The following is a 20,815-nucleotide window of genomic DNA, read 5'->3' on the forward strand; positions in this document are numbered from 1 at the left end:
TTGACTTAGATAGAAATTATTATCGAACAGAATCTTCTACTATTTATTATCTTCATCGGTAAGTGAGTTTAATTTTAATCTGTTCTTTTCGCGTGGAATCACCTTCTTTCTGTAAGTGTAATAGAAGACGTGCTGGAAATACTATACAGTCATTCTGCCTGTAGAAATAATGCAGGTTTCAACCCTCAGCTATTCGATAATTAAATCGGACTTTGTACGAACACTGGCTTCGAGGCGGAAAGTGAGCGCGCTAATGCACAATGCTTTCGGAAAAAAACGCTCGAGTAAAAAGTTAAATGGAGCGGAGCGTCGAAGGGACGGCATGGTCATCCAACGGGGCCGCAACCGGGAACGCTTTCGATCCACAGTGTTGGGAACCAGCATGATCCGTGAGCAATGTCTCTTGAAGGATCTTCGAGCGTGATCCGTGAAAAACGAAATTCTAGACTTACCGTGCAGAGCGCAGTGAAATACACGCGAATCATCCAAACAATCTAGCTTCGGAGCAGCTCGAATGAGTCGACAAATACGCGTACGCTGAAAGAGTTTGATACCGCGTACGTGTCAACGGCACGATCTTTTATCGCAGAGTTTAATTTCTTTTACAAAAACCTGCAACACGATACTCGTCAAATTTAATCGATAAAAATAAACACCAAAAATATATTACCCAACGATATCGTCGATTTCAGCCGCAATGAGCCGATAATTCCGTCTAGACGACGCGAGATTAATCCAAGGAGAACCGGTAATATTTTCGGACGCTAATCATAGCTATTTTCCATACGGTTGCAACATCTGCGAAGAAAATTTTGCACGGCGCGTGACCTCGTCCTTCTCCAACGGTCGAGTGCATTCTTCCATCGGGTGGTATTCCGTGGCCGGTGCACACGCGCGTCTCTTTGTATTCCACGCTCGTTCCCGCTCACACGTTGCCGACTATGAAATTCCGGTTAACCGTCCAGTGGAAAATGCGCGCGATATCGATAGCATCTTCTCGCCAGGAGATTCTTACCCCTGACCGCGTGCTCCGTGGTTACGTGAAATTAATTGTCCGCGTTACGCGAGAGTATCCATTTTCCTCGACCACGAGCGAGAGAGAAAAAGAAAAAGATTACAGAACGGAGAGGAAAAAACGTGGCCCGAGTCGACCCATGGGGATTCCGTCGTTTTCAGCGAAAGAACTATTAATTATCTACACAAGAGGAGAGCTCGCGGAGAGGGTCCGGAATTCGAACCTACCAATTATGCTCGAAAACGGGCCTCGAGATCTTCTCGCTACACATATAACGACTCACGCATTTCGGAGTCGGTCAAGTGGTCTTCAGGTCCGTGGATAACCGGTCGAAAAATCTGGCTTCTGGCCGGACTAATCGAAAGAGAGGGAGAGAGAAAGAGAGAGAAAGAAATCCTTCGATGAATCGTCGAGCTACCTGTTATCTCGGAACCAGCCGACCTCGGACCAATGTACCACTCGATTCGGTGGCCCTTTTAATAAAGACATAAAGCGTATTTACTGCTGTTTCCAGAGATCGTCGATCCAATTTACTGTTTTGCCGCGTCGACGCGTCTGTTTACCTGGATTACACGACTGACTCCCGTTTTCTTATTTTTCCGGATGACGGACCAGCTGTTTCGCTTTAGGTCACGTGAAATTTAGCACCGTGGTAGTCCCTACTTCATTTAAAAAACAAGCGTTTCTAATTTTTATTTTCAGAAACAAGTGAGTCGAAAAACAGATAATAGCGGCCAATCTTTGAAACACCTCCATCACTTCGATACCCAACTGTTGGCTATTCGATGTATCTATTCTGCAGTTAATAGAGCACATTCTTCCCTTCGTAAGTTTTCAATTGCAACTATCTCTCTAATAGACAACGACAGCATCAAATCGTGAGAGATTTGACAAGTAATAGCTTGTACGTGGCATCAAAGATTATGGCCAAGGCTATCAAAGACATTCCCCTGCCCTTGTCTAATCTACAATATTATGTACTGCTTCGGGACACATAAACAAGGAAATATTTTACGCGACATAGTTCGTGCTCGTCACCGAATTGTAATCGTCTCTTAAATCCTCCATAACAATCTTTTAATACCGCGATAATCTTCGGTCAAGCCCGAGTACATACTGATGCAGCAAATCCTTTCAATCTTGTTACACCGTGAACCGAAGGTTTCCACGGGATAAAGGGCTGTACGCAGACTCCACGCATTCTGATCGTTCCCGTGACTGATAAAGAATCAGAAAAAGAACGAGCAAGTATATTACAAAAATCGACCGTAAAACTACCTTCATTATTGACCGCATGGTTCGATGAAAAAAATCACTCGATCATTCGGTACCGGCCATAAACCGACATTGATCGTTCCCGGAATGACGTTGAAAATCCCCCAGCGAGAACATCGAAAAAATTACACACGACGCGGACGATTCTGGAAGACTAACGCGGTATCATTATCATAATCGGCTTCTCTCGATCGGGTCCCGCTGGTTTTTCGGACGAATATCCCATTCGACCGACAATCCCGTGCCTTATTACGATTACGTACGGTTCCTCCGGTCGGCTCATGAAGGTCGCCCAAATTAGGGAGGAATTATTTTCTCGGAAAGAGAAGCGGCGGCTGCGGCTCGAGTTCCTCCGATAGCCTGAAGGTGTTTTTGGCCGATGCCATGGAGACCAGACTCTACGTTCAATCTACTCGCTTGACGAATGAACACGCAAGGGACGTGCCGCACACCTATTACAACAACCGGTGTACACGGTCCTTCTCTGTTGTTCAAGGTTGCAACAGACGTGCGCAAGATCACGGCTGGGACCTCAGTCGTGTTTCTTCTTGCGAGTTTCAATTGAAATTGCGATCATCAGTAGCTATTAATTGGATTTAGATATTAACAATTAGTATACCATTCATCGCATAAATGAGTTTTTTTTCTTTCGTTTATCAGCTCGACGAATATATTTATAGTAATCTTGAATGTGCAAATACACTTCGTATATTTTGTTGTTTACGACGCGTGGTAACAAACATCCTAAAAGAGAGGTACTCAACCTCGTCTAATCATTCCAGTTGACATTGTATCGATATTAATCATTTGATCTGTTAAGTGTGCCGCAACGTGCGGGAAAATAAGATGAGTTTCATTTATATTATTGGATTTGGAAGAAGTGAATGGACCGCAAACTCGGTTCTACTGCAAATACGGAAGGCGAACGTTAAAGGTGATTTATCAATCAAGTTATCTGTACGTATTCGCAACTCGTCATTCACGAGGTTTCACACTTTCGGTTTCCTTTCCTCAAGTGCTAACATAGAAGAAAGGACCTATTCGGAAGAAACTTTCTACTAGAAGGATGACTGTGCAGGCTGAAGCCGATGGATTTGAATAGTAAAGTAGTTTTTCCGACGAATAAACATGAATTCCTCTGAAAGCACTCAGACGAGAAGCTAACAGTGGCTTAGTGATTACGGGGTAGTTACAATAACAACCGTTACGCGGTACGAGAAACTATATTCGCGTAACGGTGAGCGGTAAAATCGGAAAAAGGAGAGGCGCCGACCGTCTATTCTCGAACATGGTATAGTGTGCTTCATTGATTTCTCAAGCATTGTCGGTCACCGCTACCTACTTCAAACTGTGGTGATGACACAGGGAGATCTTACTCCGGAAGAAATCTTGAATGTCGTCATGGAATAGGTTTAAAACGACGCCAGAATTCTCATTATTAGAATCAACTGTGTTTCAACTTATTAATACGTTTTATGACCTACATCAATACCATCGTTGCGTTTCAACGGTGTAAATAAGAGACAATACATTTCTTAAGCAAAAAAGAAACATTAAAGCTATTATCAGAGGCACATGCAACTTCCTATAAAGATAACCGCTCGAATGCTAAAGAAATTTTTTTTAATGCATTCGGAATCTCGTAAGAACGTGAGATACAGAACAGTAGCAAACACTCTATTCCCAGCTTCCGTTATGTCGATCTCTTCTAGTACCGAAAAAATCTACGAAGGGCCCGATGTGCTTTCCACATCGATGCAACTACGCTACGAAGAGAGATGCTGGCCGCAGATAAAAGTTCTACGGAAGAACGCTCAATTTTATGGAACCTGTTCCCACCGTGTGGCTCCCTCAAACGGGTTTAGTTAGGTGCATACATTTCACGCTCGTATGCGTGCACGGGCGTCTTTAAAGGCCGTAAATTAACGTACCGTTCTTACGACTGCGCCGGGGAATCCGAAAATCCGTAAGTGTCTTAATTAAACCGCAGCGAAATCCCGCGACGACAGATTCGATACGCCTTCATTTCTTAATTTCGTCGTCGGCTAAGTACCACAAAGGAGACAACGCTTGTTTTCGATATCATCCTGGAAATATTTTACAGCGAATGTGTTTAATAATAATCCTCCTAACGATCCGCGCCCCGTTTATTTCATTTTAAAACCGATGAGGCCGAAAATTGATAAAAGTATAAGCTATGTGGAACGTGAAATCGGTAACATTCGCGGACAACTTCCGCGTCGCGTCGCGTTGTCTCGTTGTTGCAATCTTCTCGCATTATATCGGGTCGAGTCGTCTCGACTCGAACGCGATACAAGAAGAGAGGGTGAAAGAGAAGAGTCGTCCTTCTCTCTCTCTTTCTCCCTCGCAATCAGGGGTGAGTGACTCACGTTCCGCAGCTTCGACGCCGACAGTCGTCGGGACGCTTACCCTCCAAATATTGATTCGCCGGCTCGAGGGAAACGAGTCTGCTAACCCCTCGCATCACCGTATCTAAATTTTTCTAACGCAGCATTTTTTGGCTTCTTATTCGTCTTATTCGGGTCTTCTGCTAGTGTTACAACGTTCCCCTATCCAATCAAACGATTTTCGATGCATGTGTCTGCAGACGCTTCTCCAAGTACAAAAGACAATCAGTCACGAATACGTTGTATCTGCGATCGATCAAACGTGCTCATAAATTCTAACGCATAGAAACGTGCGATACTCTCACGCTAGAAAAAATATTGACGGTAGAATGAAATATGATGGAGTCACGGCGAGCGCACACTAAATGCCAAGAATGTTCTTTTGACAGGTATATGGAAAAGAAACACACGCGCCTTTTCTAGTGCCTCTCCTCTAGCCTGGAGATGACCGCTCGAAACAACAGAAACTACGTGCATAGCATTCTCACAATGGGGTAGCATTTCGCTTGTATTCTATGTAAGTGTTTGTAAGAAAAAAAAAGGAAGAAGAAACGCGCCTGTGTCTCGGACGGAAGACATAGGGTCAGAAGGGAAGCTCAGAAAGAGTAATTGTAGCCGTGGCTCGTTACACGCCGCGTTGTTGTTCTAATTAATATGGTATTTTTCCCGTGAGAAAACACCGGTACGGGGAACACCGGCCGCGCATACTGTAGAAAAATCAAGTCACGAGAATGTGCCATTCGAAAAGGTCACTCACCGTCCCGCCAAGGTCGCCAAATACTAGTCACATCACCAGTCACACCCAGCCTCTCAGATTAATCCATTAATCCTTTTCCTGTTCACGCTTTTCTTCACGAGCACGCTAAGCTTAGAGATAGAAAGAATTCACACGAGCGAAAACTGCACGATGTAGGTATCACGAAGAACGACATGCACGCACTTCAGCTGCTGTCGGCAGCGTCGCGACTACTACGAACCAGTCCATAGTATGGAGTCCATACACGCACGACCAGTCTTACGTGCGAGCGTAGTAGAGGGCGACTACCTGCGACCGTGTATCTCGACATTGACTTCGAGCGACGATCGAACGACCACGATCTCCACTTCAACCACTGATCCACGGTTTACGTGATGATTGCTTCTTTTTTGTGAACGGTTGCCTGGTTCAAGACTCCTGAAAGTATTTTACAAAATTCTCTCTACTCCAATCGTTCGACGTCCAACTGTAACTGTGATAATTCTAGTGTATATTGAGAACTACTTGATCAATATGAACTTTACGGATCGTGATAACTGTCTGAGTAAATTCACTCTTATTTAAGTACTCAAGTAACCCATACAAAGCCAAGATTCACATTATTGACTAGCAGATTTTAGAAAAATATTTATTTCACTTCGAATGTCGATGGAAATATAATTCCTCGGATAATTAATTACATGGAGAAAATATGAACGCAGTTAATATAAGAATACAATACAAGGATTAATGACGCAAGAAATTATAATTATTTTTTGGCAATCTGATTGTATGGAGATAAATTATAATGAGAGCTACCGTACAGAATATAATTCATATATTCATATTCAATAATAAATTTGCTTTCAGAATGTTTTGTCGAATTAGAAGAACATAATCATATTTTAAAGATAAAATAACCGTGAAATTATTTTGAAAGTATACATATCAAGCACGAACTGTTACACATATATGTATCTATACTTTCCATGCACCGAATGTAAGAACCCTCTACAATAATTACCACTGAACCAGTTATAGTAGAGTATGATGAGTATAATATCAACCACGATAAAGAATTATTATGAACAATGAATATCTTTTTCAACTTTATGGATTTAAAATCAAAAGCACAAAATGGAGCACTTCTAGATAATTGTAAAAAATGAATGCTTTTCCGGAACTATAGATGCTGTCATAGAATAATATCAATTACAATCATTTATAGTTAATAACAACTGTTCGATCGCGTCAGAGATGAAATTCATACACATACGGCGAAAAATCCAGGTAAACCGAGGAACAAGAACACAAGCACACACCTTGCTACCATCGACAACGTCGGCGACTGCTGCAACTCTCTCCTGCACGTGAACGCAAGCCAAACACATTCATGAACTTGCGTATGTGTGCAGGAATCCGACAGCGGTCAACTTTTTATATACGATATTTCTTATTATTCTGCGTACAAGCTATATCGTTTTTCTCTGGATTTCTATATGCTATATTCTATCAAATTTCAGGTAAACATTGGTGTAGTAAAATATATTATAAAAGGTGTTTTTGATGGAAAATTTTTGAACTAAATTAAAGCAATAACGAGTCGGCGCGACTTTTAGTTTAAACGCCACCTGTGATTCAATTTGTTAATGCTACGGCAGGTGGCAGCACTATGTTGGTGACCGTTTTTTTTCACATTTTGTCCGCCACATTTTAATATGCTTTTAGCGAGAATATAATACCGTTCGTTGTTATTGGATTGGATTGCATTCAATTTTTATCGAGAAATATGTTTGACACTCACTGCAAAACAAAGGTAAGAATTCCTTGATAATTTACACAATATTCGAATCCTATTACAATTACTTAATTACTTGGTTTGCGAAAAGCAAGTTTCTCGAATTACCGAATCATACGTTGTTCATGAAACGATATAATATCAAATTTATTACATTTTTTAAGTATTTAATTTTTATGTATTTAATTGTTTACAAAGAAGATATCCGATATGAACACTGAGGAGAAAGAAATTAAAGATCAAAACTTTGATAAGTTGAATACGAATGATGTTTGGGAAGAATTCTATTGCCCAAAACATATTCGCACGTGTCCTGACACTAATAAATTACCGAAAAAAATATTTGATTTTAAGAAACATTCGAAGATTGACATAAGTAAAACTTTGAATAAATTGCATGAACTTATAGCCGATCCTGTGACAAAGGACAGTGTTCCTCGCATTTGTAGACTTTTGTATGAATATATTCATGAAATAGAAAATAATGGTTATGTATCCTTCCATTTATAAAGTGACTTTTTATTCAAAACAATTCATTTCTTTGAACAAATTATATGTATTATATATGTGCTTGTTTTCTTTCCTTTGTTAGTGAATATTTCCTTAAAAACATCTGTAGAAGGTAAAAGACTTGCCAAATATAATGAAGATATTAGAGTTTCTGGCTAAAAATGTTAAATCAGTTAAAGAATATAAACCATATCTTAATGAAATGTTGGAACTCTGTAATTTCCCACCTTTACTAGAAAGGTCTTCTGAAGTTATAGATAACTGTAATATAATGGAACAGTATTTTACATTATTAGGACATTTTCTTCTAATATTACCAACAAAAGAACAAGTGCTAAAAATTCATAAAGCTCTGCATTCCTTATTATTAAAAAGAAGTGCAACAAATGTTGCAGCAGTTAAGCTTGAGTTCTGTCACAGAGGTATGGAAAAATCAAAACTGTCAGCATTTGTAATTCAGTCACTAGAAGCTTCTCTTCCACCGATGTACTTAAAAATTTTGGAATTAGTATTTTTACTTTCATCTATCTCACGTATATGCTGTAAGTAATATGAATTTTATATATGAGTAGAAAAAATGGTTATTCTTTAAGCACTTATACATATACAATGTTCACCAAAGCTCACAGAATGTTAGAAGCTGGTGTACTTAACATAATATTTGTTAGAATGGATCTTGCTTATTCCACTCAATTACGTTGCACACGGCCACCTGACTCATTACTATTAGGAGGTGCATATACTGAAGATGCAACTCTTTTAATAATGAACACTTTATGGAGTCTGATAAGATCTATTCTTTCTTCTAAAGATATGTCTATGAATTTAAATAAAACTGTAACATGTGTGCATTGTGCTTTATGGTAAATTGTTGAATTTGATACAAAAAATTAATTTTTCAGATACACAATCCATGTATAGATCAATAATATAAAACTAATTTAAATTACACAGGGGTTTGAGTTACACATTTGAACGACAAATATTCTACAGCCAATATAGAAAAGCCAGTATAAAAATCAGAAATGAAATTGCAGTCATTATTCTTGCAATTTTAATTTCATTTCCCTCTTGGAATTTTGTTAGTAGTGGTATAGCAGATAATGTTATCAAGTTCTTGGTAGCTGTTGAGACTGGTTTTGTGAGAGTATTTTCTGAAACAGTAAAATTTGGCAGAACTAATGAAGATTTATTTTTCCAAAAAATCTTATTGTTAACTGTTATTCATCTATCCCAAATTGATGCCTGTATTTCTGTAATCATGTTACTAATTTATAGTCCATACTGAATTATAAAGAATATGCTTATTGTTTAGTATCTTTTTAACAGTTAATGACAGATAGGAAACTGATGGGTACTATACTTCAGCTTGTTAATCCAAATGTTGAATATTCAAAAATTACTTGGAGTGCATCCCAATTTTGGAATTTATGGACATATGCTATTAATGCTTTATCTGTGCTAACACCAAAAATGCCAAAAGATTTTGTAGAATATGATGGTACTATTAGGTATTTGAAATTTAATTTTAAAAAAGAGTAAAAATTATAATTGTTTATACTATAAAACAATTGAATATCTTTGTAGATTATTAATGCTATTGGATTGGAGTTTAAGCATAAAATTTGATATAGATATAGTAATGAATTGCACAAAAACAATCTGCGTAATTGTTTTAAGTGATAACACTTTTTTATTAGAAAACCTTAGAGAACATGGAATAGCAGTTTCATTAATCAGTTAGTTTTATATTAGTGAATTAATATTGATTTTGCTAATTACTACTCAGTTTACATCCTATAGTACAACAAGATTATTCTTAACATTATATAGGAGTGATTAATCATGTTTTAACTTTTAAAAAAATTACAATGAAGGAACAAAAAATTTTAACACATATGTTAGTCTCAATTGAAAGACTTGTAAAAAACCAAATATTTTATCAAGAGGTATATGGAGATCAAAGCATTGCATTTGTTATGGAACTACTTTTCCGATGTTTGTACCAGAAGGACACAGAAATTCAAGTAGATCAACGGTAATGTTTATGTTTACTATACAAGCAATCTTATAAGATATCACGATATAAAGAGTTTTGGTAGTCTTTTATTAGCATTAGGTTCATATATTTGGGAGTGTATAGTGTGGTGCTCCAAAAATCTTGAGAAATTCATTGAAAGTGGAGCAATATATGTTATTCTTGACATTATCGAAGTTGTCCCATACACTTCTCAGCGTTTATATCTTACTATTTTGACCGATATGTGTGAAAACTATTTTTGTGGTGCTTATTTGTGTACATGGAGAAGAATCAATAAGAAAACTGGATTAATGTCCTTATTAGCAACAATATGGAGAGAAGAAGAAATCCGACTTCAAGTAAAAAGATGCTCAGATGGTTCTGTGGAAGGCAAATTACAATACTGTCAAAAATTTTCATTATCATCATATGGTATATTTAAGTATTCAATATGTTTATTCTATTTGTTGTAAACTAGATGAAGAATTTCCCGAAATGAGCAGGAAACAGTGGTTAGAAACTTATGATAGAAAACTCTGTGGACACATTAGTCCAGCAATAAATGATATGGTCGGTTCAGTTAGATCAAAGATATATAGTATTAGAAAAATTATTGAAAGAGACAATGAGAGGTTTGAAATGGCAAAGCAGCATTACAAAATAATGTACCATGATCTTCCAATGGAGGATAGAGTAAGTGCTAGATAAAATGTTTCTGAAAATTTTATTATAACATATTTAAAATATTATTTCAGATAACAATATCTATCACAGATTTGTATTTTAAATTAAAGTTAGGACAAGTATGGGTAGAAGTAGGTAGATATTTTGAGCAAGTTGGGACTACTCCTCTTGGTATGGATGGTCAAGCAATATTTTTGATGACCCAAAGATATAATTCATGGGGTAGATTACTAAAAGAAGTACAGAAGATGATAATACAGTCTATAAAAAGAGAAAAAGAAATTCAAGAAAAAGATGAGTATGCTAGGATTAAAGACTCTAAGCTTATTTTGTCATTAAATGCATTTGATGAATTAGAGTATATATACAGAACAACAAATAGAGCATATATGATAAAGAAAAAAAATGAACAAATACTGCAAGTTAATGCCGTTTTGAATTCTGCATCTGATAATAATTACGAACAACAGTTCCACAGAACATTTATGGATAAAGTTTGTTTCACAGTAAATATAAATTATTGGTGTCTTAAAATATTATTGAGAAAATTTCTTAATTATGATCTATTTATTCGTTTATAAAATTATTATTTACACAGACTATATTTGATCAACACATCATGATTAATAATCTAACATCTGATGAAAATTTTGGTCAACCGAAGGTCCTTCCTGTCTCTCCTTGTCAATCGCATATTTTTGATGAAACATCGTTCTCTGAAATGTCTTGCTTATCTTTAACGAGCGACAATTTCTCTAGATTGGAAGAATTTGATGAAGAAATATTAAAATAAGATAAATCATTCTTTATCGTCTTCCGAGAGTATAGGGGCCTTCATTATCGGCGTAAATTGTAAGCGCTACGACTTATGTACATTACAATATTAATAAAAATTTGAACGATATTGAGAGATTTAAAAACATTTAAGACACAAGTATGGTTTTCTTATTTCGCTAGTTTTTTCTTTTTATTATCGTGACTAAATTATTTTTCGGAGCATCAACATAACATCTTAATTTGAACGAAAATATATCTTATTAATATGTCAATACATTTAAAAGACTCATCTTTATTTACTAACCAAGGCATTTCAAATTTATCTTCATATGACTGACCTTACTATAAACATTTTGTACTTGAAATATTGAAAGCGTAGAGTGTTAGCGACAATTCGATTGGCTCCGCCATTATCTTGAGTCGAAAATCTTTCAATTATCTAGATAACGTAACGGAACTCCCCCGGGAGAGTGGCAGAGGTACAACGTACAACACGACGGGGGCGATGAGCCAGTGAGAGCCAACATGCCGTTCTCGTCGCAAGTGATCGTCGTCGTCGTTCACGTTCGTCCGGTACCGGTTTAAAGACGCGTCCGAACAAAGTTCTCAACCTCCTGTCTCTTCGCCTTCTCGTACACAGTTTGCTAAATAAAAAGAAGATTATTTCTCGGTGACAGTAGTGAACACTGCGGTGAACTTTCCATAGCGACAAGAAAATTCGTGAAACATTTCTTGTCTATCGCGATTTTCTGGTTCTTTTGCGTTCCTGTATTTTTCGTGGCTGCGTCATTTTTCTCTAACATTCTCCCTCTGTCTTCATTTGTCACTCACCTTCTGTCTCTGTCGTGTCTCCGGGCCCCCTCTCTTCGTTCATCCTTCCGTCATCGTCTCGTGAGTCGCCTTGTGCGAGGCAGACGTGACACGAACGGAGCCACACGGATTTATATATTCGTGTACCACAAGAGAGTTTAACTGCTCCGTAAATATGGCGTGTGAACGGTGGTGCTTTAACCGTGGCTGTGTTCGAGCTACCAGCGGATGGTTGTGCATCCTGTTGCTGCTGGCCCTCTACGCAGTCGACCCGAGCTTCGCGGACAACGAGTTCAGTGAGTCTCTTCTTGATTCAACTTGTTGCACGCTACACGCGTTCTCTTTCGCGGCGCAGTCTCGATGGTGGCCTGTCTCGTGGCCTTTTGCCGAAAAAAGACCACGGCGAAGGTGCGACAGAGAGAAACCAAGAAACTAAAAAACAGATAAACGCACACTGCTACACAATTTCACTGAGCATGACTGCAAATTAAAACAAAAAGAACAATTTCCCTCGTTCTCTGCTTCCTTTCCTTTCTGATGCACGTATGTTGTGTCTCGTCGTGATAATTTACAAGGTGTACATGTCGCGTGAAATACTTTGTGTACATACGTAACAGGGTCTCGGAAGTATAATAAGCATATGTATCTCTTTCTCCTCTACTGAATGGCTAATCATTCGGAGCATCGTATTATCGAAGTCGTCATTTTATTTCAATGTCATGGTAATATCATGACATTCGGTTTTGTTGAGACAAGTATATCTTTCCTTTTCTCTTTGTCTCTCGAACCTTCCTGTTTTACGTCATACCTTTGAATCTCTCACAATGAACGTGATTGTTATTAGCCGTATTGTCTCAGTGTATCTTGTTGTAGCAATTGTGTAGTTACGTAGCATTGTTCGATTTATGAAGTGTACAAAAACGTTTCTCACTAGAGAAGTTGGTAATGTTGGTTTATGGCAGATTTGAAACTACGATCTATCTGCGCGCTGATTCTTCCTGTTTCTCATTCGATCACTTCTCGTCACCAATTTTTTCGAGTCATAAACCTTTCTCGCCATACGTTTGCTCTCCCCTCTTCCTACCATTGAGAAAATACATCCGTCCGATCCTTTTCATGGAATACGTTACGATACTTTCTACTTTAACAGGAAAGCTATGTCGCCACGAGGGTTCCAGTGGGGGGTTTTGATTTAGCGACAATAATAACTGTAGCAAGTGCACCGTTCACCGTGTTCGCCTACAGTCGACGCGTAGGCAGCATTGCGTGGTGATAAGTTTTTGACTTCAATTTATTATTATTAAATTTAAGATACAAGGTATGCAGTCATAGTTGATCAATATTAGGCTTTATATAAGGAAAGAAAATAGTGTATCACTAATGTCTGGAGTTCAGCACGAATTTATAGGTTGTAATGTTTTTTTTTTCAATATCTCCTGTATTGCCAGTTCCATGAAAAGTTTGATTTCGGAGCGTTGGCTCGTTTCTTTCTGTTTACCACTCGATGGTTAATTCGATGTATCGGGAATATCATGGTCAACCGATATTTTTTTCTTGTCCACCGTTAGGAATCAATTGAGTGACATTTTGCATTCTTGACGAATCTTTTGTTGTACGCGGTGTCTCAACGCGAGTGTCGATTAAAACAACGCTTGTGGATTTAAAGAAGTAACTAGAACAATAAAGAATGAAAATTAAATTATGAAATTTTCTTTTTAATAATTCATAGAATGAAATAGATTTTTTAAATTCTTTATGATAAATGTTCGGCATTATTTTGTTACCTTAAAGAAGCGAGAATCGTGTGACGCATAACGCAATAATGTTCAAGGTCACATGGTCTCTGAATACAAAAGATAATAAAGAGGATCTCCTATGTATTCGGAGATACGACCTTGAATATTTATCTGATGAGAACGTCGATGAGTTTGTCGTGGGAGCTATTTCCATATATTACATATTATTTTGGTAAGACAGAAACAAAAGTGTTCCTCTTTCGATCGCAAATTTTCAGCAATAATGGAAGCGATCATACGTCTTCTACATTCAGGTATATGTGTATGTACTACAGGAAAATCGCCTACAAAACTGTTCGCATATATTCACCGTGACACGTTTAACCTCTTTACCTGTATTTTCTATCCTTCGCATGGCTGTTACGTCTCATTAACTGATACGTGACTAATTACTAAAGGCCTTACAGTTTAATTATAGATGCGAAGCAGAACAAATAATACGTGTGGATACATGAAAATATATGTACGAACAATGGTGGTACATTTGCAACTATAATGGCCACAGGAAATACATTATTTAAAATCAATAAATATGATCAGGCTTATTTGATATTACACATACACACGAAAAGTATTCGAATTATGGTTTTTACTGTAATTATGTACAAAAGAATAGCTACTAATGAATTATGCAATAGGTCGTAGTCGACTTACTCTGTGAGAAACGTAGAAACTTTCTACGCGACCCTATAATACGTGAAGTTCTAATAAAGAGAAAGAAATTGCTCGGGTGCGAGCAGGTTTGTAGGTTTCCACGTGTTGCGCGCCATTAAGTTCTTATAAAGTCTCGGAATTTTAAAGTATTAAAGATGCAACGTTGTCATGAGGTAAAATTTTATCAAAAATTAACGACACTTGAGCAATTTTCCCGCTTACTTTTGCGTTGTTTTGTTGAGTGTTAATACGCACATGCGTTAGGAGAGACGCGTCTGGAACTACGCAATGGGCGCCAGAGGCGCCGGCTCCTCATCCCTTTTTTTTAAAAATGTTTTTCTTATGTCTGCCTCTTCATGGAGTGGTTCGTAAATATTTCCCTCGATGGTCGTCCCAGTCGGATCATAAAGCGTATATGGAATCAGTGGAAGTACGAAATAATCCGGGAAATTCTATTAGAAACCATGGAACATCTTCAGTGCCACTGTATCGTTTTAATAGGTTTGCTATCAGAAGGTTGACATGGATACCATTAAATTCCGCAAATGCTAGTTTACCTGCACGACGATATCTTATAAGTTGAAAGTCGGATGCACTATTTTATATGCGAAGTTTTTTATTTGATGTGGAACGGATACGACAATGCATCAATTGCCTGATGTTTTAAATATGACACGCGATCAAAAATTAATCAATGACAAGTTAAAGTCGCAAAAAAATCAAACTAGTGTAAATGATTGTAGAAAAATATATTCCGCATTAAGTATTTTTCCGAGCTGGAATATAGTCGACATACCATTCAAGGCCGGAATTAGCAGACTAATAGTTCGTTTAGAGGAGACCAGAATATATAAAAATAGAATAATTGTAACAATCAACTTAATAAAATAAACAAATTTATATTTGACTTCAGCTTCTGCAAATTAACCAATAGGTATATATATTTGCATTAATATCCACAGTCCATTTATAATTCTTGCAATATCTCGAATCGCGTGGAAGATATGTTTCGTTCCAATTCTTTGAAATGTCCCGTAGAGAAATGTATGTTCGTAACAGTGTCAATTGGATTTTGTGTTAGCGGTAAGGAGTGTAGTTCGACAGGTTTTTTCTTTGCGCACACGGTAGGTACGGGTACGGCAAGCGAACAAGGAACACGATACTCGTCTGTTGGCGCAGACAAAAAAATCGATAGGTGTTCTCTAGGTAGACCGTCGTCGTCGTGAGCCACTGTTGCGTATAATTTTCACTATTAACGTGTCCTCATTCAAGCGTCGCAACGTGTCGGGGTCTTGTATCGGTCGCGGAGAGGAGGTCAATGAATGACCTAAGCTGCGATACATAGTTCCTATCGCTTATAGTTTAGAGTGCAGTAATCAGTCAAGGAACGCGTTTTTTTCATCGTCATGTATTTTGTTTTCTTCTGTTCGATGTATTTGCTGTTTGGCGTCACCGCCTGTACTCGCCATCAGAGGGTTTCTCGGACAATACCTTTCTCGCAGGTATCCGATCTGCTGCTGATTCTTGTGCGTATACTCTCCTAAACCGATTATCGAACATCCCACGTCTAAGCGAGGGTCTGCTAAGTAGCCTTACCGATCACACTCGACTACCTGCCCAAGATGAAACGTTTCTTTCTTTTTCACTCTTCTCTCTTCATATCGCCTTCCCCTCGTCCCAGTTCAGTTGCCATAACCGTAACAGACCTAACGGCGTTCCAATATTTTTCTGCATTCGCTCTATTTTTTACCTTTCCTCTTGACAAGAAGAATGTTCATTGCAACACCATAGTCATTACAAGATTCCAGGTAGCAAGCAACAAGCTACTCCCGCGACTGGAGCCGCGATGACAACGATCTACATAAACTTTTTCACAAAGAACCAATCGGTCCTCCCCCCCAATCGAAAAGTATCAGCGATCCCCCGAAGATCGTGACGAGCGGTGTCGCAACGCGCGTGGAATCGTATCGGTTCACACGTTCCTGAAACGATGCACGATATTCGGTTGCCTCATCGGTCCATTATTTTCTTTTACTCTCCCGCGGCCTGGTTCCCGAAAGCCTCTTCCAGGGAGCGTGGGGAGGAAGGTAGGTAGGGTGCTCTAGAAACAAACGTGTGGCAGCAAGCTGGCACAGTTCGTTTAGAGTGGCTTTCGTGGCGACAATCTACACTGCACACGCTCGTTACGCGTTACTCGATCGCGGGGATTGTGAGTGGCCACTCTGCTCGAAACAAGTCGAAATTGCCCCGGCACACACAAAGGACTACAAAACGGGGCGAGCGTGATCCTCTCACCTCCGCTGGAAAACCGGGATCGCGGTTCTCTTCCCAAGCGTGTCTTTACTCTCGTTCGACCGCGACACGATCCGTTCGTTTCAAGGCTGCTAGGCCAATTAAGCGACAATGAGCACTCTGTGCTCCTTGGGCCACGCTCCACGTCGCGGAAAAAGACGAGCTGTACGAATGAACTATGGACTCGAAGAAAGTGAAGCTTATGCGGCTGTCTGAACCGCGTCATGTTTTTTTTAACGACACATATGTATGGACATATGTTCCTCGAGTTCGATCTATAATTAACCCATGGAGCTACTCAAACGAAACCTTACACGGTCTTCATTAGGAGGGGGGTTAGAAAATGTCTATCAATATTATTTTAGATGTAACTGCAATACATCAATTTTTTATGGACATGGTTAACAAGGAACCCCACTTGGGGACTTGGCCTGTGGTCATAGTATACCTAGAAGATTTGGTCGCAGTGGTCCAATGCAAACATTTCGAGGAAAGAATTTTAAGTGGGTGTGCCTTGAAACGATCTTTTTATACTATCTGTTTTTTATTAAACGTTACAACTGACTTGAATGCGAAATTTGGTGGCGTCGTGTTACTATCGATTCTGTAATAATTACAATAGAACGTTGACTATACGTCGGAACACGGGATTTGAGACTATAGTGAATAGTAAAAGTGTTCTACCGTAGTTTTAACCTTAAATAGATATATGTAGTTACGTACTTACATTTCTATAGTTTAATACCATAAAGTTTATATTTACCATTTATATTAAATATAAGAAGTCGTGTACCAATCAAGTGCTTTTACTCTTAAATTTGAAAAAAAAAATCAAAAAGTGGAGTTAGTCACTGTGGTTTAAAAACGGGCTCTCATATAGTTATTTCTTTAAGATTGACTATCTTACGCGATCGCTTATCGATGCATCCCTTTTTGCATGGATACAATGTTGTCGTTTGTCGTGCATCGGCCTGTGTGTCTAACGATAACGCGGCGTTGATCGTCGGATAACCGAGCTGTAATCTCTCGTCATATTTCTAGCGGCTAGGAAAGTTCAACGTTCTCCTCGAATTAGTCCTTCGAATCGACGCTTGTACTATTTCCGTCGCGTGCGGTCTAAAAATAGGAAACATCTGGATTTCTTGGCAATAGACGCGCTTATATTCATATATTCACCGCGAATGGAGCCAACTCCTTAGCCCCGATCCCGTTGCTTTGGCTCCGTTGGTGTCTTCGAACAAATGAGCCCATTGAAATTAATATCGCTTTGCATTAATCACAGGGTGCACTCAAACGAGTAACAGAAAATGTACGAACGTATTCCTCTTCCTCTCTGGTTTCACGGGATTTGAATTGTTCTCACTGTATTGTGCCTGTTCTGTCGAACGATTACTTGGGTCCGTTTGGTTCTAAGCTAGTTGTCGTAGCGATGAAAATTCAAGCATATGAAAATACTTTGGGTTCAAGGGAACTGAGTCGTCGTCGTTATACAATAACTAAAATCGTCAATAATCCGAGGGTTAACAGTTAACAAGGACACAATAAACGTGGTCTTATTTGAGTCTTTCCTGTATTTTCGCAATTACTTCTATAACGTGTCGTGTGATTCCCCTTTTCCGTTTATAGAGTTATTTCTATATTCAATTCATGTAGAACAGTGGAACTGTGTACAGTATACTGTATGAAAGGTTCTCGGTAGAAAGGTCGAGTAATAGGTAGACGAATTGACGGTCAGAAGTGCATACGAAAGTGAATGTTTGCCTGTCAGCGCTGGTTGAGACCTATGAAAGGTAAAATTCCGCTATCGAACGTAGACTGCAGAAATGTTATTTAAATCATGTCCAATTTTGACGTCGATATTTGATACTATCAAAAAGTACTCGCGTATTCGATGATCTTACAAAGGTAGGCCAAGTCACTGTACTGAATTCGAAGAATTTTGATCGGAAAAACCGCGATTTACCTGTTTACAGAAATACAGCTGCTTCAGTTTCTCAGCACGGACAGCGGTATAAAATTGAACGGCTATCCATAGCTCGCTTCCTCGAGCGTCTGCAGGCTGTCCACGCGAAATGTTTGCAGAATCTGTTTATACTTTCTGTTCCGCGTTCAGATCCGTTCACGGATCGTACGTTTACGTTCCGTCTGTCATTACATTGCGCTGTAATGGTTTCACGCGGTCGATGTTCTTTGCTTTCAATAATATACTCTCCGCGCGGAGAAACCTGTTCGATGAACCTGTGTAGCGATGAACAGGTTTGTCTCGTTAGAAAAGCACAGCTTAATATCTGAAGAGACAGATTTAAAGTGTCGAGTTTTTTAATCAACGTTATGACTCTCGCTGATTAATACGTGCTGCATCTGACGCCGGAAATCAATGACCTTGACCATCGGTGATAAACTTAATCGTTTTCGGTGCTCGCCACAGCATAATCGCCGAAACATAGATAAGACGATAATTCTGTTTGCGGCCACTTCTGTTTCCGATAGAAATGGGATTCTAATCGCGTAATTACAGTGTATGTGTTCGTGCTACTTGGTTTTGTAGAGCATATCAATTATTTTTAAATTTCTATTCGGGATACGGTTTTGTTTATGAATTTTCTATAAAAATTAAAGAAGTATACATATTTATAAATAAACGATAACAGAAACTTGTTCTCGTAAAAGAGTGTCACTGTAATCGAAGGTTCAGAGGTTCCTCGATATTCGCTACTCGTAATCTTATCGTTTCGCTACTCGTATTCTCAATAAATAAACAGCTCTTGAAATTCGAGAAGGAACATGCTGTGCTCTGGTGTTTACAAAGTTTCTTTGATATACCGAGACACGGATCCTCTTTACGTTAAATAAACTTCGGTCTCGATGGTTTGTTTAACTAACTCTTTCATCGAGTGTTCCACCGTTCAACCAAATAGCCGACCCTGCCTACTTTCGTCTCCCGAGGGATACTGCAATCGACAGATTTTTCGGCTCTGCCATATTCTTCTACCCTGTGTGTGTCAGTGATGAATAGACGGTGCATTTTATGCACTTGCTGCATATACACGACAGCCTGAATTTTGGCAAACGCTGCACAGCTGAGTAGTCCGTGTGTATCGGGCCTTATAAAACAATTTTCTCCGCCGAAGTATTAACCGAGCAGTGTACAGGTGAGGGTCCAGTAGACTGCAACCCCTAGAAAATCTTATCACCGTCTATTGTTTCTTTAACGCTATTGTCGACACTCGTTGGTCTAGTTTCGCCAAAAGCCGACTAAATACACTGTGGAATGAAAATTTATGACGCTACTTAGGGCTTATATGACCATGTGTGCAATATGTAGCATTGTCCAATAGATGAAAATATAAAAACAAAATCTTTTTGTGACAAGTATTACACAAAACTGTGTCGTTGAGGTTCGTTTTTAAACCTAACAGCCGCCGCAACTCTCCCCTACTGTCCGCGTGTGTCTGGCCTGGAGAACGTAGAGTAGATAGTGGAGAACGCGCGCACGCGCATCTCGTTGCGGTGGCTTTTTTCGCCATTGACACGGGGCGCGAGTAAGCGTAACGCCGTCGCGTCGTCTCCACGTAGCGAGAATAAGAAGATGCGTACCACGCGCCCGCACGTATCCGGTTTCTGCGACGTATATCGCGTTCGGTATGCCTGTAACACGACATAATCCTATATCGTGTTCCTTCTCGACCGATCGGTGCAACGCACGTTACGAATACCCGCAACAGACGGACGGTCTCTTAAGCCGCTTCCTTCGGTAAATCTACACCTTCGCCGCATGCCACTGCCTCAGCGACGGAAAAGTGTCGAAGGGACTCTCCTCGTCTTTTTTTATGTCAAGACGTTGGAATATCGGCAACTTTATTTCTGCACCACCAAGAGGAAGGACGCCGTCGACTACATACCTAGTCGATGATTTTGAAACGCTTTAATCGAGTCAACACGTGTCCCCATGTTTTTTCGGTGGTTCGGTGCTGGTAACGGAAATTTGAATGTTGAAAGTTTATATTTTTTCTAAAATTACTCTTGTACCAAAGAAAGAT

General features: G+C 39.1%; 2 protein-coding genes across 2 annotated transcripts in view; both read left to right on the top strand.

Annotated features, from left to right (window-relative positions):
* The first annotated feature begins 4,487 nt into the window (after positions 1 to 4,487).
* On the top strand, positions 4,488 to 11,239 carry LOC107186832. The gene is made up of 7 exons (XM_015574775.1): positions 4,488 to 4,505; positions 4,803 to 4,854; positions 9,579 to 9,780; positions 9,845 to 10,140; positions 10,241 to 10,455; positions 10,518 to 10,952; positions 11,045 to 11,239. The coding sequence occupies exons 1-7, from the start codon at positions 4,488 to 4,490 to the stop codon at positions 11,237 to 11,239; spliced, it is 1,413 nt and encodes a 470-aa protein (XP_015430261.1).
* Positions 11,240 to 11,813: 574 nt separating this feature from the next.
* Positions 11,814 to 20,815, top strand: part of LOC107186868 (plexin domain-containing protein 2-like) — a 31,869-nt gene continuing 22,867 nt past the window's right edge. The window contains exon 1 of the mRNA XM_015574820.1: positions 11,814 to 12,329. Coding sequence (XP_015430306.1) covers positions 12,209 to 12,329 — 121 coding nt within the window. The 5' untranslated portion in view covers positions 11,814 to 12,208. The remainder of the gene's footprint in view (positions 12,330 to 20,815) is intronic.

This window comes from Dufourea novaeangliae, unplaced genomic scaffold (assembly GCF_001272555.1).
Source record: "Dufourea novaeangliae isolate 0120121106 unplaced genomic scaffold, ASM127255v1 scaffold81, whole genome shotgun sequence".
Taxonomy (NCBI): Eukaryota; Metazoa; Arthropoda; class Insecta; order Hymenoptera; family Halictidae; genus Dufourea; species Dufourea novaeangliae.

Coding starts and splice junctions, on each gene's coding strand:
- LOC107186832 (XM_015574775.1), top strand. Junction 4,855..9,578: donor TCTTCTGCTAGTGTTACAAC/GTTCCCCTATCC, acceptor ATTATATAGGAG/TGATTAATCATGTTTTAACT. Junction 10,456..10,517: donor ATCTTCCAATGGAGGATAGA/GTAAGTGCTAGA, acceptor ATATTATTTCAG/ATAACAATATCTATCACAGA.